Raw genomic sequence first — 26,180 nt, forward strand, 5'->3', positions numbered from 1 at the left:
CTACGGAAGCAGAGTCAACAGGATCCCTGTGGTTTACTAGATAGCCAATCTAGCTGAACAGAAGTGCTCCAGGTTCAGTGAAAGAAGCCATATCAAAAAACAAGGTGGAGAACTTTGTAAGAATTATGCCCAAACTTGACGTCTGTCTTCCACACACATACCTGCCACCATGCCTGCCAACCTGAATCTGAAGCCTGGACCTACATGGTAGAGGGAGAACCAACTCATGGAAGTTGTCTTCTGACTTCCCTATGTGTGCCTTAGCGCTTGAATTCCACACACATATATACATGCATATGCAAACAAAACAAAAAATGGAATTATTTTTTTTCCAAAATAAAAATGAAGTACAATCAGCATTTGTACATATCCAAAAGACACAAAATCTTATGAGTGGCAACACACTAAGTCAATAGGGATGAAAAGATCTTATAAAGCTCTGAGTGGGCAGAAGGGTGGCAAATGAGTGCATAAATTATACATGAGTTATCAGTCACAGAGAAAGAGGGGGAAGTAGGGTTACTATACATGGCTCCTTGCAGATGAATGCAGAGGCTGCTTCTGACAGCAGAATGAGCAGCCAGTTGATGGTGACATGACATTCCCCTGACAAGAAAAGTAGCACCACCTACTCAGCTGAAGATTTGATGGAAGTTTAATAAAGCAGAAACCATCAGGATCAAGAGGCAATTAACCATCAGGATGGCTCAGAAAAAAATGGGGAAAAAATGGGGAATTCTACACAAGTAGAATATGAAACAATGCAATAAATAATATCCCCCTGGAAACAGCCAGAGTGAAGGTGAGGGGCAGGGATCACAGCACAATAGAGTTTGGGACTAGCGGTGATGGTGGTGACTGTGGTTGTGAAGGAAGAGAGCTGTGTGAGGTACAATCACAGCAAATATGCTGATTCCTAGCTGATACCAGTATTAGTAGCAGTCAGCAATCCTGGAGCTGGACTGGCAGAGATTGTGGAAAAGCTGGAGCCGCCAGGAACTTGTTCATTAAATATTTTATCCACTCTTTATCCTGCATTAACTGTTTTGGGCATTGTGCTGGGTGGATAAACCAACAAGTACCCATCGTATGTCTAACTTAGTAACAGGTCAAGGAGTACTAAGATTACAATACCTTGATTCCTACTCTTCAACGAATCAAAATGAACTTGAGTAGCAAGAACCAATAACTATGGGGAGGTGGTAATAATTGGGGAAGAAACAGAAACTGTTATCTGATAGTATAGTCATTTTGCTGATGCTATAAAAGATCCCAAGACCCATATGGCCAAAGAAGTGACTCCCCAGACTCTTCTCATGATCCATGGAATGGGTGCACCCATACACATACATACACAAAATCAACAAAGGGGAAAAATCTTTCAAATGTGTCTTAGTTTCCAACTTTATTCAAACTGGGAGCCTATAATCCTCTAAGATACCATAGAAAAATGTGCAGTTATAGGGGGAGAATCCTTTTGTTGTTATTCTGAAAAAATCCAAGTTTATTCAGAGGGCAAGAGATTCCTCTTTTGAAGTTCTGGGATGAGAACGGTGGCTAGAGCATTCTCTATTTGATCAATTCAATTACACTACCAGTTTTAGTTTGCTGCCAGTGCAAACATTTCACTGATGAGAACCAACATGATGCAAGAGAAAAGGCCCTGAAGTTTCAAACCGGAACATTCTACTTTTATTCAGTCCCCGCTGGCACAACTTGGCCTTTGCATCTTCATGTAGTGCTGCAATAGTGAGCATCCTGTGGTACTTAAAACCCAAATGAACATCTCTGATTTTTTTTTTTTTTTTTTTTTTTTTTGACAAAAGTATGTTCAAACCCGAAAAGAGCCATAGCCTGGAACATTCAATTATTCATTCTTTGTCTTTTCTTCTTGAAAATAATGTGAATCCCAAACACCTTGCAAAGTAAATTTCATGCTTTGAGACCTGACCCAGAGTTCGTGAAGGTTTTAGAAAGTTACTTCAAATAAATGAGCAAAACTAAAGTGTTGTGACAAGCACATGTGCTCCGGAGAAGGTTGTATGGCTAGATGTCAGGTGGACTCCATTTTAAGATACACATCTAAAGATGACTGCAGTGATCCAGGGTCCTCGAGAAAAGCTCTAACTCGGAAAGCTTTCTAGCAGACATCGTTGCCTTTATAACGATTGGAGCTGGAGCACACAGGCATCCTCAAGTCACTCTGATGAGTCAACTTACCTTTCCCAGTTTCCATCTAGTCTTTGCCCTCTGCCATTGCCCCAGTAACTATAAACTCGTCCAAACTACAATCTGGATGTTGCAGAGATACAAAGCTGGGTTATAAGGCACAACATTCTCACCTTTTTCCTCATACAGTTTAAGTCTTTAACAGGCACCAACGTAGCCACACCCTCTCTCCAAAACTACCAATCAACTGGGAGGCCCGCCATTCCTGCTGGCCAATCACCTTCACGGTGCTTCTGCAATCCCGCCCACTCACAAAGCTACTGGGAGCTGTCCCCTCTGCACTCTCGGTACACAACCCCCCTCCTCGCTGCACTGGCGACAGTGCCATCGGTCCTTCCATCCTGGAGACGAGGTCTGCTGTCACGCAAGGTCCCAAACCTCCCAAGTGATTCTAAGAAACCGCCTGCTAGAGGAAAGGGAAAAGCCACCCATAAAGCCAGGCCCACACCCAGCCTTCTGACCCCGGAAGTGGTTCTCTCCTGTACATTCGATAGGGGCGGGCACAGCCGCAGGTCTAGCCCGGCATGCCCCGGGCTTCCGGTGACCTCTGGCCCTTTTCTGTCGTCCGCTCTTGCTGCTTAGCGTGCTCGCTCGCGCCTTGCTTTCCTCCACGCTCCCGGCTTCCTCCCCACGCTGCCCGGTGACCGTGGCGCCCGCGACCGGCGCGGCGGCGGCGGAGGACAGTCGTCATGGCCGCCTCTAAGCCCGTAGAGGCGGCGATGGCGGCGGCTGCTGCGCCCAGTTCTGGAAATGGAGTGGGCGGTGGCGGTGGGACTGCGGGCCCCAGCTCGGGCGCGGGGACCCTGCCGCGATGGCACGTGGCGCTGGCCATCGGGGCGCCCCTGTTACTGGGTGCTGGGGCCATGTACCTGTGGAGCCGAAGGCGGAGGCGCCGGGAAGCGGGAGGCCGGGGCGACGCCAGCGGCCTGAAGCGCAACAGTGAACGAAAGACCCCAGAGGGCAGGGCCAGTCCGGCCCTGGGCAGTAGCCACCCCGACGGTTCTGGTGACTCCCTGGAAATGGTGAGAAGCCGCCCCGGCCGTAGAGTTGAAAACGAGCGGATGCAGCTTTTCCTTGACCCGTTGTGCGGGTGAGGGGTCCTCCCACCGGTCAGAAACCCGAGTGGCCGCAGACACTTAAGAGTCGTTTCTGGTTGCCTTTATAGGGAATGGAATAGCAGCTCCAGACTGGCTAGCATAGAGACGTTCTTTGACAATTTCCTTTGGGATCCAACAGAACACTTTGCTTTTCTTCTCAGTGACACAGCATTTATCCCTAGTGGTGTAGGTATGGGAAACATGCACAAATATAATTATTCCATTAAGCGAAGAAAAGCAAATATTACGGAACGATTGGAGTTGTGACCGTGAGTTGTTATTATGGTTCCCAAGACCAAAACTTTACAAGAACCGTTTAATAACTAACAAGCCATTCTTTCGGAGTTACTTCTCTCTTGGTTATATGGGGGGCGGGGGGAGGACGGACGGTTAGCAACTATAGTTACAAAGTTGAAAAAAATCACTAGGTAGCTTTGTATATAGGAAATAAGCCAGTTTCTAAGGAACTGCGCCCCCCCCCCCCCCGCCCATCTTAAAATGTTCAATTTCACCTGGATATATATGTGTGTCCAAGCCTGATAGTGTCTCTTAAAGCATCTCCGGTTTTAGAACAAGCATTGGAGTAACGAACTGCTTTATCCGATCTGGTGGTCAGACTCTTAAATCTTTTTGACAAGTTTGGCAGCTGTGGGGATAATTAGTGTGGTCTGAGATTGAGTGAGATAAAGGACTTTATCTGGGTCTGGAGTTGTGGTGGTATTACCAGAGTAAATCGAGTTCAGAGAAACCTACAGGTAAATAACTCCCAGGTTTATGCACAGGTAAATTCTTTATACACATGCATCCTATGTGCACTTACGTCCATGAGAAAAACTGTGCAGTTAAATGAATGACAGGCATTTTCATCCCATCCAGCCTGAAGACACATTGTTCTTTTACTAAGTAGCTTCAGAAGTCCTGGTATCGACTGTAGGGATAGTACTTACCGTGTGTGTGAGACACTATGCTAGCCAGCAAGAAAGCTGTTTGTTCTCCTATGGGGAAATTAACCAGCCACTTTCTAATCAGAGCTTACAATGTTGGAGGGAACCATGATCTTTGAGAACTGAATTCCAGATTGTCCTGTCCAGCATTGTTATTTTGGTAAGCTCAGTTTATGTCATTGTCATCCTAGTAGGCTAAGAGGATTAAAGTATTAGGTCCCTTCTATTTCATCTAGCACTAAATGTTAAACCCAAGTTTTTAGGATAAAAACCTGGCATTGGAAGCCCCAGCGAACTGTGGTGAGCTACCAAACGCCAAGAAGCCCTTTACAGAGATAAATTCTGGCAAGAAGCAAAGATTTGTTTAGTGTTGCCACACTGGAAAGAGGGATGATTAGTTGGTTCCAGTAACTTCCAAGTTTTTAGGTTACTCACCAGAACTTTAAGGCTTAAATAAAGGAAGAATGGGGACAAGAGGTATGGGGAATGAAGCTGCTCTGGTTAAGAAGTGGTGTGGCAGTTCTGATCCTGCAAGAGGGATGGTGGGAAGGCTGAGTGAAGAGGTCCTAAGGGGATTAGTCTGGTTCCTACAAGACAATTACATGTGTCCCAGGGTGTGACTCAACATCCAGGATAGTTACCCTAGTCTGAGGGGTGCTCTGGAGTCCAAGGGTGACTTGAGATAAAAGGTTAAGGACAGTGACTTAACCTCTGTGTTTATTTGAGCTGAAAGTGACAGAATGCAGTAAGCTCTTGTCCTATTTTCAGTCATCTATGAGCCAAGGTGAGATATTCAGGGCATTTTTAGCAAAGCAACTTGTAAGTGCCTGTTTAAAAAATGATCTGGTTGTGAGTGCCTGTGAAGGTAGTTGTCAAGAGCCTTCTTTGACTCAGTTATTGTCTTGTATCGTTTCCATATATTTTGTACATGTGAAAATTTTATATCTGAAGTTTCTGTTTCGTTTTAATCTGGAATAATAGATAAATGAACATTACATACAAGTTCTTAGTTCTGTAGTAATCATAAATAAATTTAGAATAAGGGGAGCTGACCTGGAGAGGTGGCTTAACAGTCAAAGAGTGCATACTGCTCTTGCAGAGAACATGAGTTTGTTCCCAAGACCCTTGTCTGATAGCTCACACTTCTAATTCAGCTCCAGGAGGATCCAGTACCTCCAGTGTTCAGAAACACCCTCACTTGGTTGCACATAAGCTTGTGTGTGCATTTACACATACACAGCACAGAGATAATTAAAAATAAGAGTAGTTTTACATATGAAACGTTAAGCATTGCATTATAGTTTCAGCCACATCTCCCCTATCCCAAGCATGCTTACACTGTGGTCTTGAAAGAATTAGTAAATTCTCTTTTCAGTATTTCAGCAGTACTAATGATTTTTATATTTATGGCGTATTGTTTCTATAAAGAATGATTTTGATTGGCCTGACTTCTGTTCTCTGAGTACTTGAACTGCTTTAAAATGATTATTATATTTTTTCCCAAAATAAAACTGAGCATTGCATATGCCATTTTCTTACCTCACCATGTAGAATTTAGGAATGTGTTCCTGAAATCTTGCTTGGAATTACTAAATTATTGTTCAGCAAGGCAACATTAAAAGTCTTCATATTTTCTAATGGAAATGTATATTCTTAGCTGTTGGTAAAGAGTTACTGTGAGTGTCTGAATGTAGCTGACTGCTCACCCTGCTATGTGTGACCTGTGGCTGCAGGAATTGCTCTGCATTAGCATTTGTCCCAGCAGAAGGAAGAACAGGGTTTCTAGATGCTGTGTTCATCTCCAACTGAGCAATAACCACCAAATATCTTTTCAGGGTTCAGTGTTAGCAGACTGAATGGAAAACCTGTTTAGTTTTGTCTTTGGGCTTGATGTTTGCCCAAATATAAAATGACCTAATGATAATGTTCCCCTGTGTGACATGGGCCACATCCAGTTACCACTTGTATGAGGCAGTAAAAGCTTGGAAGAAAAATGCAAAGTTGTTCATGTTGATTTTGAGTAATGAGAATTTCAAGATATCATTAAAGAAAACATCTGACAGTTGATAGTTTCTAAGAGTAAAATATTAAACCTGTTCCATTTAAGTAGTTATAAAATTTACCAGTGTTCTGTCTTACTCCAATAGATTTTTCAAACTTGAATTACAGATTTTCAACATTGTGAAATTTATTGTATCCATTGATACTTCTCACTGTAGATTTGAGGTACCTCAGAGGACCAACCAATACACACTAAGCCTAGTATCCTAGTTGCTCTAATAAATAGGCACTGATTTAAGAACGGTATCGATTTTATAACTTTATTAATTTCATAGTAACTTTTTATTCCATTATGCTTTAAATTCGATGATAAGGAGAAAGTAGCTGTTTAATGTTCAAGGTTTTTAGCCATTATACAGATGTTATTCCACATGAAGTGTTTGGGAACCACAGATCTATGCCAAAATAGTATTTAAACATGTTAGTGTAAGGGCTCGGGTTGTTTACTGTGGTCATCTTCCTCGAAATCGTTCTCTTTCCCTAAATTTTTTAGTCTTTTGTTTTTATTTAAGTGATTGTACGTGTACAAGTAAGGTTATGTGCACCTGAGTGAAAATGCCCCCAGAGACCAGAGGCATCAGGTTCTCCTGGAGCTTCTTGAGAGGGGTTTGTGAGCGGCCCAACATGGGTGCTGGAGCAGAACTCAGGCTCGCTACAGGAGCAGTCAGTATATGCTCTTAACCACTGAGTTGTGTTCTCTCTCTCTCTCTCTCTCTCTCTCTCTCTCTCTCTCTCTCTCTCCTGGCCTCAGACTCAGCTGTTTGATTCTGCTTCCCAAGAACTGGGATTATAAACATGCATCAGACCTACCTCTAATCATTAAAAAAAAAAAAAGTATCAAGTATTACTGGTGACCCTCTGAATATAATTAATACTTTTCTTATCTTTATTAATATTTGTGCCCTTTTAATAACTTTTTCTCTTACTAAGACACATTTCCCTGATTTTATTTACTTTTTAATATCACTGATTGATAATATTCTTCCCAGTCTCTTCTGCTTTTTTCCTTTTAATGACCTTCATGGTTCTGTTGTAAGAATTCTTATATACTCTACCAGTTCCGTGGATGTTAGCCAGACTTCTCACAAGGTCTAACTTAAAAGGGATCTTCATTTGTCTCACAAGTATTTTAGTATCCTTCTTTTCCTAATCACATCTCTTCTTATATAATGTGAAAAAATTCTCATAAAATGTCCCCAGCAGAGTCTTAGGTGTCACCACTATCTTTTTACCACTTTTATGTTCTCTGTATCTAATCAGTAAATAAAAGTATAATATTCTACACCATATCTTAAATAGCTGACTAATCCGTTCCTACTACTACCATTTCTCAACTGAATATTGTCCTTTTTTTAATCTATATTTATTTTCTTTAATTACAGTCAGCTCTGTCACTGTGGATTCAACAAATGGAGGATCAGAGATATTGAGGGGGCAGAGGATTGCACAGCTATTGAACATATACACTTTTACCATTCCCTAGATAACACAGTAATGATTTACATAGCACTTACAATGTACTAGCTAATGAGTAATTTAGAGATGGTTAAAAGAACACAGGAAATGGTTGGACATAGTAGCTTAGTTGGCAGAGTGCCTGGTTTGCTTAACTTACACAAAGCCCTTGGTTTGATGTCCAGTACTGCGTAAAACCAGGTGTGGCATGTGTTTGTAATCCTAGCACTTGAGTAGTGGAAGGAGCGTCCAGTGGTACATAGGAAGCAGTACATACAAAGTCACAGCTGCTTAGGGATATTACTTGAGCCCACAAGTTTGAAACTAATTGGGCAGAAGAGCATAACTTACTGAAACAAAACAGTTATGCTAGCAGGTGTACCAAGTACTACGCAAATAGTGCATAGGGGAAGGAGGATCCAGATTGTTGGAGTGGGATGAGGTTCTAGAACTAATCCTCTGTGGATATTGAAGGACAACCATAGTCCTCTACTTCGTTGTTCCTATTAGATTAAATCCCATGAGTCCCATGCTTAAAATGATAAAGCTCTCCAGTGTAGATAAAGTTCTGTTTATTTTGAATAATGCTTCTCAATGGTGTTAATTCTCTGTAACCTTTCTAGTCTATCTTCATGCCTGAATGGTGGAATGACACACTGAGTGTGGTAGTTACCACACTCAGCTGCTATTTGCCATTGATTCTAGTCTGGTCTTTGTTCTATGAACATTGCCTCTCACACATTCTCCTTATAAAAGACACAACGGTGACATCATCTCACCTTTTCTGAAATCCTGGTCTATGTGATTCTATAATTTCCCGGGTTATATATAGCATTTATCATAGAGTGCTAGAGTTTCTTATTCCTACCTTTATTACTATTATAGTCTTGAATCTCTGAATACTGGAATTGGCTCTATTTTATTTTCTCTTTCCAGAACTTAATGAAGTGCCTGGCATACAGCAGGTATTTGAAATTAATTTCAAGTATAAGTTTATAGGCATAAATATATAAATTACTGACTGGAGAATCCTTATTTAGAATGGTTCAACTTAACATTAGTCAACTTTATGATGGTATGAAAGCAGCAAACACTCAGTAGAAACTTTTGAATTTTCATCTTGTCCCAGGTCAGATATGTCCTATAGGATAATCTTTTGCAATTATGGGCGGCAGGAGAGAACCACAGCTACAGAATTGTGTGGATAAACCACCAGCGCTCTATAGTTTACTGTGACGCTAAGCTGTGATGTTTACTCGCTTAGGTTCACTACATGAATTTTTACTTGGGGTATTTTCTTTCTATTGTTTTTGTTTGTTTGTTTGTTTGTTTTAAACACGCTGTGTAACATAGCCATGTCAAAAGACTTATTTTGATACCAGTCCTTTTCTGGCTTTTTGCACATTTCCAGGTCTATTAATTTTGGGGGGTTGATATTTTTTCTTCCTGAAATACTTTCTTGATATTCATTAGCCATTTGATTTCAGAGAAGATTATAAGCAACTTCCACTAACAATTTACTGAAGCTGAAGCTTACTAAAATGCTTATTTTAAACTGTAACTTGTTTGTTAGAGGATTGCTTCTTCAAGACATGATGGGCAATTTTTACCTCTTGACAAGTTTTAATGCATAGTAATGTTTGTTGAAAAGAGAAAAGACGTGTTTAGTGCTTTTCATTGTTTACTAAATGTATAGCCTGAGATACTTGCTTTTGATTCTGTTTTACCTCTTAGGTTTGGATTTATTTGTATATTGCTATTCCTTGAACTGATACTTTTCTTGCCAGCTGTGTGGTTTACTACTGGTCTAGTGTATTTCTAATATAGATTGGGATTTCAATATTTGGTTAGTCGTTCATTTGGAAAGTGGTCATTTACTTGTTTTCTATGCTGTCATGTAGCATGTTCCTTCAGGAAAAACTACTCTGTTGGTTTTTGTATAGCTGTATCCGAATCTCTGTGCCTACAAAGAATTGGTGCCATGTGTCCAAATCTGTGATGCTTGAGCACCTTATTTGTGTGTGTGTGTGTGTGTGTGTGTGTGTAAATTATATTTTTGAATAAAGTATACATACTTTATATGCATGCTCATATGCTGAAGTTACCTTGACATTTCTGTGATACCTAATACATGGTAGATGTTAGTTTCTTAACTATTTTGGAATAATGAACAAGAGTGTATATGTGTAGTACAGGTTCTAGGTCCAATTCAGATCCGTTTTAGCCTAATTACAGTATATGCCAAAAGCAGTTAAGTTTTTGTTGTTGTTTCTCCCCCTTGATATTTTCATTCCATAGTTTGAATTCATGAACATGGAAAGCCAAATGTGTAGTGATGACTTTAGGGGAATATTTGGCTCAGAGAGTAATATGCTTACAGATCAATATGAGTTCTGATCCCTAGTGCCATGTAAAATGCAGTTGTAGACCCTAGCACTGAGGAAACAGAGGCAGATGCTTTCTAGTGGCTTACTGGCAAGCCAATGTAGGCAAAATGGAGGATTAGGTTCAGTGAGAGACACTGTCTCAAAAAGTAAGGTAAAGAAGCTGCTGAAGGAGTTATCCAGATACCCTCCTCTGAGTAATTATATGGTAGTGCTGGTGGTTCCATTTGTATTTGTATAGAATAGATCTGTAGTGAGCATCATACCTTAATGTTTCCTTTGTTCATCTCCAGAGTAAACATTTGGGCTTTATGTTTGTTTTGGCTTGTGTGCAAACAAGTAGATGGGTGTGGCAAATGTTGTTCTGTTGATGAAGATTCTTAATTGTTCTAAAGCATCCTTCATAAGTACAAGCTATGCCATCCATACAATATAAACATAATGAGTTGTTAAGCTCAGATTCATAGAATTTGAGTTCTACCTTGGGCATAGCCCTGATTCTGTTAAGGCTTTTTGCATAAAATAGGACTGGGTGCACCTGTTTTGTCTTTAGGATGTAGCTCTTAAAAACATTTCATTAGCAGTTTTGACAGTAATTGATAATTTTCTTCATGCATCATTTCCATGATACCCTCTCTTTGGATCCAGACATTTATTGAATTAATTTATCAGAATCACATTGGCATAACTGCTGCTGATTATCCATTATGAGGAGAAAAAACTTACTCAAATCTGGGATAGAAAATGCTAAATTTTTAATTTTAAGCAACTGATAGCATGATATAATGAGAGGAAAGGAATATTTTTAAATTACTTATGTTCTTTCCTTTATTCACAGATTAAATTTATGTCCTTGCACTGCCTTCTTTGAAGAAAGATTGCATAAACTTAAGTCTCTTCAAAACTATTCCTCAGAGAGACTAAGGGGCTTTCAGTTTTGTTTTCAAGGTGGCCAAGCTGGCCACCATTCTCCAGTAGCAAGTGGTGTTACACAAGCTTTTTTAGTGGGACTACCAGGGTTAGCATATGGTGAGATTAGTGTGTGTGTGTGTGTGTGTGTGTGTGTGTGTGTGTGTGTGTGTGTGTGCGTGCGTGTGCGCGCGCACGTCTGCGCGCACATGGATGGGAAAGTTAGAGGTCAGCTTCGGGTTTCCTTTCTCAGAAGCCAGTCTATCTTGTGTCTTGAGACAGTTTCTCTTACTAGGACCTGGGCCTCTGGTTAGACTAAGCTGGCTGGCCAGCCAGGAAGCCTCAGTTCACCTGTCCCTGACTCTCCAGTTGTGGGATTACACAAGTGCTAGCTGTCCAGCTTTTTATGTGTGATCAAACTTAGTTCATCGTGCTTATCCAGCCTGCCCTCTGTGGACTGAGCCACCAAAGTTAATGTTCTTTAAACCTGCTGGACTTGCATGTATGAGGCCAGAGTATAATAAAACTAATTGTGATAAAAGTCTCAGGACTAATAACTTTTCATAAAATTTAATTATAAAATTTATAGCACTCCAAAAAAACTACCAAAGTCAAGTTGCTTCCAGTAATGTTAAATGAGTTTGTGGTTTTTTAAGAACTTTGGTAGCTTCTGAATAGACTGATAGACACATGAAAAGATTGAACTGGCTTCTCATGATGTGCCCAATATATTTGAGGTCATCTTGTCTTCATTTTTCATTTGTGAAAATGTGCTTTCAGAGTTGTTTTTGAGGTGGTATTTTTTTCTAACTTCTGCCTTTAATTCTAAAGATAATTAATATAACACGAGATGGTAGACAGTGAGGGAAATGTCTTTGAAAAGCAGTAGAAAAGATTTTTTTTTTTTGTGGTAGGATTTAAACCCCTTGTATTAAAGCAGTGATTATAATGCCCATTAAGGTCTCCTCTTCCCTCAGTACATTAATTTTTGCCTGAAAAGCCTAGTTTTGGGTATAACAGAAGGCTAGTGTTTGTTGATATCCAGCTTTTTGTGATAAATTCAATTACTGTTCTTGTTGTGGTGCCATTCTTTTCTCTGCATTTTTATTGAAGAAAAGTTATGGGTCAGAAAATATGGGAGCTGGAGTAATGAGGAGATGAGGTAGTGTTAGTGACCTCCTGCTACTGCTAGCTGTGGTTAGGTGGCTGGCCACAATGGGAGAGAGTTTGCCAATTCACTGTTTCTCTGTATAATTGTATTCTTTTCAAACTGTCTTGAGAACACCATTTATTTTCAGTAGTACAATAAGGAAATTAAATAGACTTAAGAAATCAGCATTTTTTAAAAGGAAATTGTTATGATACTTAATCGAGGGGGTTGGAGATATAGCTGGGGGGGGGGGGGGAGGTGGTAAGAGCAATTGTTCTTGTAAAAGGACCGGAGTTCAATTTGTAGCACCCATGTAGTGACTAATAACCACATGTTATTCCAATTCCAGAAGATGTGATACCCTTTTTGCCTCGTGTGGTGTATAAACATATATGCATATGACACAGCCATACACATAAAATTAAATAAAAAGTAGCTAGTTGAGATTCAGTTTGTTGGGCTTAGCACACTTAGACTTTGCTAAGTGAAAGGAAATCTGTGTCCCTTTGTCCAGATTCCTCTCCGTCCTTTTCAGCTGTCAGTCCCAGCTCCAGTGTCTTCTCCCTGTATTCTTGTGATTTTATTTAGGAAGAGTTTATTACCTGTCTGTGCCAATGAACCAAGGTTCTGTACTTTGGCCAATGAATGTTCTTTTTATTTAATCTGAAAATCTTTAGTTAAAATACTGAATAACTGAAATGTATTGATAGTTATGCTACATTATTTTCTACTTAAATAGTCCCTAATATTTCAGGGTATTAAGCAGGTTTTCAGTGACTCAGAAACAATGGAAATTTATTGTGCTAAATAAAATAATGTTTTTTATTTTTATTTGCTGTCAAAAGCTTTACTAAGCATAAAGATCAATAATAACTTTTGGTCAGATTGTACTTTACCAGTAGAACTATGTTGTGTGTACTGGTACAATCTGCAGCTCTTAAGAGCAGTCCTTAGTGCCTTTTTTGTGTTATATGTGCCTTTTATAATGTTTATTTTTTCCTTTCTAAGATGTTTCTGTGTCATTTTGCTTTAAGTCATCTGTTTAGACAGCATTTAGCTTTACCTTTAAATGGTTTGAAGATCTTTTAATCAAAGACTCAATGTCTTCACATTTATTGTTACGGATAAGTGTAGTGATTGCTGCTCTTGTGCCATTCTGTCTGCTTTTTTATATTGGCCACTCATCTGCTCCAGGTACATTTTAGCACTAAAGCTGTAGTTGTAGGTCTGTGTTGTATTTAACTTCAAATACTAGTTTCTCAGATTATAGGATTTTATTTTGAAAGTTGTGCTTCAGAGCTTTGTGATTGTTAATTATTTATCAGGAGCTAATGTTGACAGTTTGTACCTGAATTGTTCTTTTTCTATTGTGGGTAATATGATTTTCTTTTCTACTTAAACATCTTTGGGATGTTTGCTGTAAATTTCAGCATAACAGATTTAAAAGCCCATATTTTGGTTTTGGGGTTTTGGTTTTGTTTTGTTTTTTCCTAATATTTTTCCTATCCCTCTTTAACTATGTCTTCTAGAAACTTGCTGGATAGATACTGGAACTTATTTCCTTATTTTCTTCAAATTTCTCACCTCCTATCCTGTTTTCATTACCTTCTGGAAGTTTCTTGGTCAAACCTTATACTCCATTTGTTCCTCAGTTGTGTTTGGTATAATAAAGCCCCTCTTGAATTAACTGTGGTTCTTTTTTTCCTTTCAAGATGTCTAATTGTAGATTGTAGGCATTTTATAATTCAGTGGTAGAACTTGTGCTTTGTATGTAAAAAAGAAAAAGCTTCTCCCCACCCCACTTTCTTTTGCTGTTTAGTTTCTTTATCAGATACTAGTTTTCTGTGTGAGTTGGGGCCCTCATTTGTATGTATTGGCTTTCTTTCAGTGTTAGCAGTTCCTCTTTGTGTGGTCTCTTGGAAAGGGGACCATCCTCCCTTCAGGATGACACAACCCTATTGCAGTCTGACTTGTGCTTTTGTCCAGTAGAGAAAGTGGATTAAAGAGGACATCCTAAGTGCAAGCTGTCTAATTATTACCCTGATGGTTGTCTTCCTAAAGCCATACATGGGGTTCTCACTTGGCTTCCTTCCCCTTCTTCTTTCTCCTTCCTTCTCTCCCGCTCTTTCTTTCTTTCTTGTTGGTTTTGTTGTTGCTTGTTTGTTTTTAAAACATTTTTCTTTTTTTTAAATTGGATATTTTATTTCTTTGCATTTCAGAAGTTATTCCGAGTTTCCCCTCTACAACTCCCTTATTCTATCCCTCCTTACCCTGCTTCTATAAGGGTGCTTCCCACACCCACTCCCACCTCACTGCCCTAGCATTCCTCTACACTGGGACATCAAGCCTTCACAGGACCAAGGGCCTCCCCTCCCATTGATGCCAGATAAGGCCCCTTCAGCCCTTTCCCTAACTCCTCCACTGGGGTCCCTGTGCTCAGTCCGATGGTTGGCTTCGAGCATCTGCATCTGTATTGGTCAGGATCTGACAGAGCCTCTCGGGACAACTATACCAGGCTCCTGTCAGCAAGCACATTTTGGCATCTGCAGTAGTGTCTGCATATGGGATGAATCCCCAGGTGGGGCAGTCTCAGGATGGCCTTTGTTTGTTTTTTTAAGACAGGGTTTCTCTCTATAACCCTGGCTGTCTTACAGCTCGATCTGTATATCAGACTTGCCTCCAACTCAGAGAGATCCACCTGCCTCTTTCTCCTGAGTGTGGGCATTAAAATGGGGCACCACTGTGCCTGGCTCATTTGTCTTTTTAAAATACAGTTCTTATTAGCATCGTCTAGCCTAAATTGTTTAGGTTATACTCCTATGAATTATAGCTAGAGTTACATACATCTCTTTCTTTGTACACTATACTAGAAATACCGACATTTTCTCTCTATCTGTAACGATGATAAAGAAGAGCAACAGAGTCAGCTGGAGCTCGATAGCATGAAAGACGCCCTGGGTTTGCTTCCTAGTACCTCCAAAAGGGAAGTAAATAGCATGTGTGTTTCCAGCCATTATCAAAATTCTCTGTGGTATATAAGGGGGTCCAGCTTGGCATGACCCTATCCATCATCTTGGCCATAACTACGTGTTGCCTACCAGAGTTTCCTCGAATGTGTGATAGTATCATTTTGATAGAGGCCAGGTGTTGTCCTGCTGGCTGAGCCTGCCTTTGTCTACCCTTCGGCTTGGGTGTAAAGATCCTTCTTGCTACTGCCTAAAATAAGAAGTTGGGGATCTCTTGACCTCTTTTTTTAATTTAGTTGTTGCTATTTGCTTTCAGCCCAGATTGACGTGGAACTCTTGCCTTAGACTTTCTAGTGCAGGTATTACAGGTTTGTGCTACCACACCCAGCTATGGTGACTGGTTTTCATACACTGGAACTAGATTTTTCCAAAATAAGGGGCTTAAATTACCTGGGCTGAGAAACATGTCTTTATACCCATTTGGTTGGCAAACATTAAAATTACCTCTTGTAATATTGGCACAAATGATAGGTTAATGTGTTAGTGTTTTTGGAAGAAGTCTGGGTGGTTTTGAATTGTAAACAGTCATCCTGTCTTCCCATATTCCTTCATCAACTTGTTTAATCACTGTGCTCTGATTTTATTTTTAAATGTCAGTTCTTAATAATCATTTTATCTCATTTCAGAGCTCTCTGGATAGAGCCCAAGCAGCCAAAAACAAAGGCAACAAATATTTCAAAGCAGGAAAATACGAGCAAGCTATTCAGTGCTATACCGAGGCTATTAGTTTGTGCCCTACTGAGAAGAATGTAGACCTTTCTACATTTTATCAGAACAGAGCTGCTGCCTTTGAACAATTGGTATGTACCCTAGGTTGTTTCCATTGTACTCCATTGCTTTTCCTCTATTTATCTGCTGAAAGTCTCAGTTAATTCTACTCAGATGTAATGTACTTTTTGAAGTTGATTTGAAATTATTAAGAATTTTTCATTTTCGTTTTGCTAGCCAAACCATAGACCAAAATTCTATAAATTTTAATAAAACCAGATAGTTTAAGTTAAAGTTGCATAGTGATCCTACCCGCCTCACACACAAAAGTTTAAAACTATTTATTTAATTTTTGTTTCTTTGTCTATAATACGGAAAAGGAAGAAAACGATGGGTTCCTCTTACACACACTGATTGTCCACGGCTTTTGTCACTAAAACGTCTTGTACAGTTTTTATATCAGTGTATCCAGATCTTTCATTCTTATTAAAGACTATATAATACAACTGTATATTTTAATTAAGATATAAAATTGCTCTGAGACCAGCATCTAGTGTTTTAAAAAGTTAAAGTTTCCTGAGTACAGAGAAATGAAAGTGAAGTAAGCAGGGACCAAGTAAGGAAAAGTCTGTGGCCAGTGAGTCTACATTTGAGCTAAGTGTGATAGTCTCAGCACAGAGCGAGTGGAGGAGCATGGCCAGTGGGTAACATAGCAAGACTTTGGCTGAAGAAGATGAGTAAGTGAAACAAATGGATCTACACTTTGTTCTGAGTACAATAGAAGTGTTTCAGGGCTTTTAGCAGCAGAGAGATATCATGAATATTTTCCTACTGTTCTGTCAAGAATGTATTGGAATCAGAGGGGTGACAGGGAACACAGGTAAGCACATTGTTGCAGTAGTCTACACAGCACATAAAGGAGCATTGAAGACCAGCAAAATTTGCTATTGCATTGGGTATGAAGAGTACAACAAGAATTTTAATTCCATCAGGGTAGAGGAAGAAAGAGACAGCTAAAAGTAGATAGTTTAACACACATCTGTAATTCAGCAGGGTAGCCAGGCTAGAGATGTTATGTAAAGCCAGACAGTCACCTAAGAAGAAAAGAGATGAGTGCTTGAACATTGCAGCATGTAGCAATCAAGTAGAAAGAAAGATTCAGCCAAATCAATTGAGAGTGGGCAGCCAGTAATTTAAGTAGATAGCAGGCAGCTGGCAAGGTGGACTAATGACAGATTGCTGGTAAGTGGGACAGTAACTGTTAGAAGTAACAATCTGAACATGCATCCTTGTCTTGGGATGCATCAGAACTGAGGTGGGTGCTTGCAGAGAAGGAAGGAAGAGCTGAAAGAGTAACGACCGTGGTGTGGATCCAGAGCAGTAGTGCTGAAGGAGGGAGACCGGCCGGCAAGCAGCACACAGCTGCGGCCAGGTGGGAGGTGAGGAACAGCCAAGACCTTCATTGCCTAGTGTTTAGTCCAGTGTGGGATCCTTATTTCATACATGAGAGGGAGAGACGGAGAGCGTGCACGCACGATTTGGGTGGGTGGGGGGGTTGGTTTGTTTGTTTGTTTGTTTGGTATATTGTAGTTACTCTTTGAACTGGAAATACTTTTATTGAGAAACTCTTTAACACTTGGCCTGTCAGGTTTTGAAACTCAATTCTGTTGAACGGTTCTGTTTTCAGTGTAACTTTTCTTTTTTCTTTTTCTTTTCATGCTTTCAATTACAGCAAAAGTGGAAAGAAGTGGCACAAGATTGTACAAAGGCTGTTGAACTTAATCCCAAATATGTGAAAGCTCTCTTTAGACGTGCAAAAGCCCATGAGAAGCTAGACAATAAGAAGGAGTGTTTAGAAGGTGAGGGCATTTCTGTATTTTCCTAGGAAAATTACTGAAGGCTTTGTAGTCACTAGAAAGTTTATATGAAACTACCTTGTGAGTGTAGAGCTCAGCTAATTATCCTTCAGTGTTAAACTATACCACAGTTGAGACTTTGATCTCTAATTTAAATAGAAATTACTGGTATGTAAGTTCTATCTATGTTTGCCACTGTGTAATATTTATTTGTTGGTTAGTTGGTTGGTTTTTTGGTGGGCATGGACTCTCTTCATGGCCCTGGCTGTCCTGGAACTCACTGTGTAGACCTGCAGATACCAAATTCACAGAGATCTACCTGCCTCTGTCTCCCAAGTGCTAAGATTGAAGGCACATGTGCCTCCATGCCCAGCCTGAACTAAGGAATTATTCGTGAGTAGTAAGACTAAGAAAAAAAGTTTTGGCAGGTTAGTGTTGACATATTTTCAGCTGCTTTCTTGTATAAATGTGAATGACTTGGAGATGAGTTATTAAGGAAAACACTTTTTCCCCTTCATATTTTCAAACATTTTATACACAACTGCAGATTGTGTAATTGCTATAAAATTCAAGTGAAAATGTCATTCTCTGAAAATACTATAAATGTACTTCTGCGTCTAATTGACCATGTCTATTTCCAAAACTGCTGTTAAAGTGCAGGTCACGGGCTCTTAAAGTTCATTTTTCTAAGTGATGTGACGTTAAACCACAGTATAATTTGTACAGTCTAAAAGTACTTTGAGTACCTGTTTGCATGGCCTTTAAAAACACCAGTAATAGAATTTAGCCATAATTACTCTCTTGGTAACATTTTGGGGTGATACCGAGGAATAAAACTCAGGATCTCACTTAGCATACTTTTGAGCTAAGGCTAAAGTGCTTTTTTTTGTTGTTGTTTTATTAAAGTAATGAGTCTTTTTAAAGGAAGAGGATATTTTAGATCATGTTAGAAAATTTAAAAGTTTTGTAATGTCCTATGATGGTTGAAAGAATGTTTTTAAAATGGGAATGCAAAGTTTTGAAGTTACTAGCAGAAATGATTGTCAGAGAAGAGGTTGATTGGAGTTTCAGATCAAAGAAAGGAGCTTAGGCAGACTTAGCCGGGAAATATGATGCTGATTGGCTGGCTTAGAGGAGTGAGGGTGTGGGATTGTGAAGAGCAGAGCTTAGGAAGAGAGGCCACAACTATTGCTGGGATACTTGGAGTGACAGAATAAGTGATAAGGGAACTTCTGATATTCCAAATTTCAAACCACTTTATTGTGAGTTGTATGTAACATAACCAGGGGAAAGTGGTCTTTTGAGGATGTTTTTGAGCTCTGTAGCAAAGTAGCTTTGGAGACAGTAACTTGAAGGCCTTTAAAAGGCTATTTAGGAGGCAAGACAAGAGGATTTATTGGGTGGAGGAGTTGATAACAGCCTCAGCAGCATAGCAAGATGTGATTCTACTGTGTTCACTTGCCTTGTGTTACTAGCCAGAAGAAAATATTCTGGATTCCTTGTTTTTTTTGCTATCTACAGAATGTTAGACCATTGAGAGACATCAGAAATTAAACAGGATAAGCACATTCATTTCATTATATTGTAAGAGTCACCAGCCTAGATCTGGGACCATGGACTTGTATCCATTGCTCTAGCACAGAGCTTAGTTTTAGGGTGAGGAAAACAAACCCCAGCTAAGTACAGTAGTGACAGTTCCTTGAAAATTAAACAGTTCCACCTTGCTTTGAGTTTCACTTTTTTGTAATTCAGTTGTACCTATTTGATACTGTTGGTCATTTTCAAAATACCATAATTCTATTTTCTGTCATTTCCAGATGTCACTGCTGTGTGTATATTAGAAGGGTTTCAAAATGAGCAGAGCATGCTGTTAGCTGACAAAGTTCTTAAACTTCTTGGAAAAGAGAATGCCAAAGAAAAATACAAGGTAAATTCATATGAGTTGGTAATAGTTGAATGCTGCTTGAACCTAGACATAATGTGTATAATAACTGAAATTAAAACTGGATTGTGTTTCTTTTTCCCATACTCTTTGGTTGTTATAGCATATAGATTTTAAGTAAGTCTAAAACTACCCAAAGAGTATAGTTCATTTTATATATTAGGGAATGTCACAACAGCCCAAAGACCAAATCCAGTCTGCTTTCTATATATTAGCTGCTTCCATATTGCTTGGGGCTGTGTTTGTGCTGCTACAACAAAGTTGAATGGTTGTTAAAGTATTCAAAGTCTATGTAGTATACAGTGTTTAAACTGTCCATCACCTGAACTTTTGTAGAAAAATACTTGTCAACTCTTGTTAAATCCTTAGTTTTTAAAGGTAAACTATATCAATGGACATTAGTGACATAGTTTAATTCAACAGTTAAACTAAACTCTGTGCTGGAGCAATGGCTACAAGTCCATGGTCCCAGATCTAGGCTGGTGACTCTTACAGTGTAAGCACTTGGGAGGCTAGGGTAAGAGGAGCATCACAAATTTGAGGCCAGCCTGAGCTATAAGATGAGACCCTAATCTTTTAAAGGGGGGAAAGAATAAGGCATGGTCCATTCCCCTACGGGATGGGGTTTGTTTTTAGTGACTAGACGGTAAGTATAAAGACCTAATAGTAAGTACTAGGTTGAGTCAGCAGAGTGCTGGGAGGGTGAGCGCTTAGCTAAAGTCACCCGAGAGGAGCACCAGGGCAGGTGCTCTCTGCTCCTTTACTGACACTGTAACCTTTGAAACTAATCTACACAGCTGGGCTTAGTTGGCACATGCCTACAGTTCTATTACTTGGGAGGCAAAACAAGGGGGTTATGAGTTAAAGACAAGCTAGTCTGCATAGAGACCCTGTCTCAAAACAACACTTAGCGGGTTTCATGTGTTAACACGTAGTGTGAATGCAAGGGCAATAGGACAAACTAACTGTATTAGGGCTCAGAACTTTCTTGCTTTTCCACAGTCATAATGGAATTCTTTAAAATCACCTGCGAAACATGTTGGATTCCCATTCTTACCCTATGGCTTAGAGCTTAATATTGTTTATTAATTTGAAAACAAAAATCCACTTGTTAAAAGTCATTTTTATTCTGCAGTATACTTGCTGCTTTGATTAGTATTTTCTCCTTTTAAAAAAAGCTTAAACATGATTGAATTTCAGAACCGTGAACCTCTGATGCCATCTCCACAGTTTATTAAATCTTACTTCAGTTCTTTCACCGATGATATAATTTCTCAACCAATGCTTAAAGGAGAGAAGTCTGACGAAGATAAAGACAAGGAAGGAGAAGCTTTAGAAGTTAAAGAAAAGTAAGTATTGCCGGGCACAGTGTCTGCCAGGTGGACTTCACACCATGAAATGTACCTGGACCCCAAGTAGGTTCTCAGTAACTTTTAAAAGAAAATCTACGTACAGATACAGTTAAATATAACCTTAAATTGTATATTATTACTATGTATACCCTTTTTTCTAGCAGATATCTGTTAGATCTCTGGTATTTCAGATTTTTCTGTCAGAGACTTCCTGCTTTTTTAGTCTTGATGAGATTATCAAGAAAATACGTCTTAAGTTAATTGGTGTGGTTAGAAGACAAATTTGAAGAGGCTACCTTAAATTATATGTAGCTAAAGAACAAATGTTTAAGTGCAGGATAGTTCTTAATTTATAAGCTGGTGAATGCTTTAAAATGCTATAAATTTCTTCACGTTTTTTTCTACTTGTCCAGGACAGTGATGGTCTTGTGTTTTATGCTATAGAAAGCTGAAGTCAAAGGACGTGTGCCTTTATGGCTGGAGACCTTAGGATATAATAGATATGCCATCTAAGCCTACATATTCACATTTATCAGTGCTTGTGTTTCTCAGGATAACTCCTCCTGGATATAAGGTAGTAGTGTTGCTAATTGGGTGTTTATTAATATGTATGGAAGGAAGGGAAATAGCATTTCCTATATTAAAACACAACTGAGTTTTAAGGAAATCTGTATAATTATACCAAGATATGTATATTTTAATTGGTATACAATGTTTCAGAAAGTTGTAGTTGGGAAATACATGTTTCAGATGTCACATAGCTTTAGTAACAGTGATACAGAAACAGTAAACAGTCCTTATCCCATAAAGACTAGAGCAAAGTCAATCACATTCTATGAGCTGTGGTCACAGATGACAGGATATGAGTCATAAACTCACAAGAGCTCATGACTGAAATCGCAGTTTGTATTTCTATCTACTCCAGGCCTCAGTGTGACCATGTTTTGATGACACCAGTACTGCTAATTCTTAGTTTACAGGATTACTTTAAGATTTAGAGGCCTATGTAATGACTTACCATGTTTTCAGTAAGTGGGAACTTTTTTAGGTTCTGATCTTAATATAATTGTTCCTGTTTTCTTACCCTCGTAACCTGAGCAACAAAATAGAGAATAAATGGTTAGTGTGAAGGTAGAGAAGTAAAGTGATTTGATATAATTTTTCTTGTAAATTACATACCAGTTTTCTCTCTCCAGACTCTAACAACTGAAATAAGAAATTGTACTTTAATTTACAGTGCTCTTTAATATAGATTCTCTGTAACTCATGAGGGTTACACCCTTATAGATACATTGTAAATTGACAGCATGGTAAGTCAAATAAACATTTACTTTACCTAACTGCTGAGCAACATAGAACACAGTAGAGAAACAATTTTTTTACCCTTGTAATCCTGTGGGTAATTCTGAGCTGTGACTTTATAGATAGGGTTGTATTACATGTCTCTAACCCTATGCAAGATAAAAGAGATCTCTAAAGTATATCATTTTCAAATCATGTTAATGTACAACTGTCATATATTAAATGTCTTAGAAATCCTATAGAATACTTTTTTTTTTTTCTGTCAAAAACCTCTTAAGTATCTCCTGTAGCAGTCGTCATCTTAGAAGAAGGTTATAGCTGGGCTGTGGTGGTGGCCCATGCCTTTAATCTCAGCACTTGGAAGGCAAAGGTAGGCAGATCTCTGAGTTTTGAGGCTAGGTTGGTCTATAGACCAGTTCCAGGACAGCCAGGACAACACAGAGAAACCCTGTTTGAAACAAAAATAAACAACAAAAAGCAGAAGAAAACTGTACTCGCTGCATTTTAAGAGGAGAGGCCGTTCTAGAGGCTCTGCAAGAAAGCTTGTTGGGTAAACAAGAATCCCCTGACATAAGTTAATTCTTGGTCTACCTTTTAAGGTGGAATAATAAATTTATTTGAGGCACTTTGGTGTTTTAACTTCTAGTCTTTGTTCCTTACTTAGTCCATCCTTCACAAAACAATGATCTATACAAAACACATCTGGCCACTCCCCTTAACGTATTGTCTTATCACTTAAACAGCTGTTAAGTAATACTGATGCCTCAGACAGAAAGACAAGGTCCTCGTCTGCCAATGATTCTGTCTCTACTTGAAAACTGTTTCTTGAAGGTATCAAGAAAATCCTGTTGGTTAAGAACTCCTAGCAGTTTAATCTCTAACCCCAGTTCCAGTCCCATACTGAATGGTTAATAGAGAAGGAAATGATGATTGAATGCCATATGTAGCAGGTTTTAGCATTTGCTCTTTCCTTAGTAATTATTTTTCTATGTTTGCCTTCATCTTCAGTTCTGGATATCTAAAAGCTAAACAATATATGGAAGAAGAAAACTATGACAAAATCATAAGTGAATGCTCAAAGGAAATAGATGCTCAAGGCAAATACATGGCAGAAGCATTACTACTACGAGCCACCTTCTACTTGCTTATTGGCAGTGCCAACGCAGCCAAGCCTGACTTAGATAAAGTCATCAGTTTGAAGGAAGCTAATGTGAAGGTACATTTTGAAATGAAAGTGACCATGATTACTTTTGGAGTTGCTTTGCCTGAAACCTTAGCATTTCACTAGCACTTCCATGAAAGGCTATTTTTTTATTTTGAGAAATCTACATCTAATAATATTGTTGTAGTGAATCTGAAACAGTAATACTTATCTTCAGGGAGGAAAATAAACAACTTTTTTCTACAGCATTTAGTATACTATCAGATTCTTGTGGCCATGGCATACTGTAAAAGATTGGTTTTGAATAATAGCGACAGTGGTATGGTTGATAACACTCTTTACATATTCTTAAAATCCTTTTGAAATTAACTTTTCATACTGAAGTTGCCCTACAACTTAATCTCTTTCCTTAATCTCTTTTCATGCTGATTTCCTAGTTACTGAATTTCTTATATTCTGTTCTGCTATAAAGTGTATGCATTGTTGCTTTGAAGAAGCCTGTGTTCATGATTATGACTTTTAGCTTCAACAGCAAAGAATAATAATATCTACTATATGCTGTGTATAAAAATTACTTCAAAACAAACCAGAAACCTAAATGCAAGAACAAAAAAATAAAACTCTTAGGAAAAACATAAGAATAACTATTACCTTGTATTAGGAAGGGGTTTCTGAGATATGACAACTAAAATATAACTTCAAAAATCAAAAAGTACCATCAAGATAAAGAACTTGCTGCCAAGGTTGACAACTGAGTTCAGTCCCTGGAGCCCAAATGGCAGAAGAAAGGATGGATTCAAGGACATGTTCTCTTATGGCAGATGCTCCTGGGAATGTTTGTGGGCACACACATAGTAAATAAATGAATGTGAAAAGAAGAATAACAGCTTTTGAGCCAGGCATGGTGGCTTGTATTTGGGTGGCTGAGGTTGGAGGATTGCTTTCAGTAAACCTGTGCTTGAAAGGACAGTATCAGAAAACTGAAAACACCTTCTTCCATCGAGTGGAAGAAAATTCATGAAAGGTTCTTTGTAATCAGGAATAAAAATTTACAACCTAACAGTAAAAAGGAAACCTAATGTGATATGTACAAAAGATTAGGGTAACTCACCAAAGAATAGTCTACAGATGAGGGATGCTAGCATGGAAAGTGTTCCAGTACCATTACCTGTTAGGACAGTTTCAACCAAAACGTAATTGAAGTACCCCTTCTTTCCTGTTACCATGGCTATAATTATGTTTTTAAAAATTGAAAGCACAGGCAACAAGACTGTAACTCATAAACATGGATTATAACAAATACTGGTACGGATATAAGAAAATTGAACATTGTGTTGCTGGTAGGAATGTAAAATGATAAAAATTCTTTGGGAACTAGTTTGGCTATTCTTCAAAATGTTGACACATATAGTTGCCCTGTAACCTATCGATGCTGCTTCCAGAGAATTTAAGACATACACATGCATACCTGAATGTTGACAGCAGTATTAATCATGACACTCAAAAAAAAAAAAAAAAACCAAAACAGAAATAACCCATATGTTCAATATATACACTGAAATATTGAATTATAAAAAGGAATATTAATACATACCACATTGAAAATACTATATGAAAACCAGAAAAGCCACACTGTATATGAAACATTCAGAATATACAAATGTGTGGACTAGGGGTAAGTTTCTGGGCATTTGGATTAGAGGTGTTGTGCTTATGTGTGTTGTATTCTTTGGGTACAATAAAAGTGCCCCAAAATCTGTGATAACCAACCTTTAACAATATTTAGTTACTATACTAAAAGATTTATATATAGTCTTTAAAAGGATAAACTTTGTAGTAGGCATTACAGAATTTTTCTCTCTTAATCTAAATTGGATTTCAAAATTAACCAGGTACTTTCTCTCATTTTGGGTGTATAGCTTCGAGCAAATGCCCTTATCAAAAGAGGCACCATGTGCATGCAGCAGCAGCAACCTATGCTGTCTACTCAGGACTTCAACATGGCTGCTGAGATTGATCCTATGAACTCAGACGTTTATCACCACCGAGGACAGGTGGGTAGCTCTGATCTTATGTAGAGCTGTGCTTGGTAGCTACTCTTCAGGGTCTCTTGAAGTTTTCTCACAACATGTAAACTCTTGAATTGGCCTTTATTTACTCACATCTTGAAGATTTATAATATCGATATTATAGAAAAAAGGGAAGGCAAAAAACGCATATGCAAATCAGCTAGCCTTTGGGGTGTTCATTTGTAGCTTGTAGGCTTTCAGTGAGTAAACACTAATCCCAATTAATAAACATTTTAATAATTCTTTGTAATCACATATATGTGTTTGTAGGGGTATAGACACATAAGTGTAGGTTCCTAGGAAGGCCAGAAGTATCAAGTCCCCCTGAACTGGAGCTATAAGGAGTTGTGAGATACCCACTACATATATAGGGAACCAAACACCTGGAATGTGCTTAGTCTTGTCTGATTTGCTTAGCATGCCTTCTTTTATTACAGTGGAATACAAAGTAGGAAAATGTCTACAACAACTAAAAATATGTATGTTTATTTTAGACTAAGTCTCACTTGTTGTGCAAGCTCATCTGAGCTCTCC

General features: G+C 38.8%; 1 protein-coding gene across 1 annotated transcript in view; it reads left to right on the plus strand.

Annotated features, from left to right (window-relative positions):
• The first annotated feature begins 2,719 nt into the window (after positions 1 to 2,719).
• The window catches only part of Tomm70 (translocase of outer mitochondrial membrane 70), a 33,411-nt gene continuing 9,950 nt past the window's right edge, over positions 2,720 to 26,180 (plus strand). Inside the window, exons 1-7 of the mRNA XM_034515157.2 lie at positions 2,720 to 3,251; positions 15,882 to 16,055; positions 17,696 to 17,822; positions 19,637 to 19,746; positions 20,962 to 21,110; positions 23,424 to 23,631; positions 25,497 to 25,631. Of these exons, the coding sequence (XP_034371048.1) occupies positions 2,919 to 3,251; positions 15,882 to 16,055; positions 17,696 to 17,822; positions 19,637 to 19,746; positions 20,962 to 21,110; positions 23,424 to 23,631; positions 25,497 to 25,631 (1,236 nt within the window). The 5' untranslated portion in view covers positions 2,720 to 2,918. The remainder of the gene's footprint in view (positions 3,252 to 15,881; positions 16,056 to 17,695; positions 17,823 to 19,636; positions 19,747 to 20,961; positions 21,111 to 23,423; positions 23,632 to 25,496; positions 25,632 to 26,180) is intronic.

Source organism: Arvicanthis niloticus, chromosome 12, assembly GCF_011762505.2.
Source record: "Arvicanthis niloticus isolate mArvNil1 chromosome 12, mArvNil1.pat.X, whole genome shotgun sequence".
NCBI lineage: Eukaryota > Metazoa > Chordata > Mammalia > Rodentia > Muridae > Arvicanthis > Arvicanthis niloticus.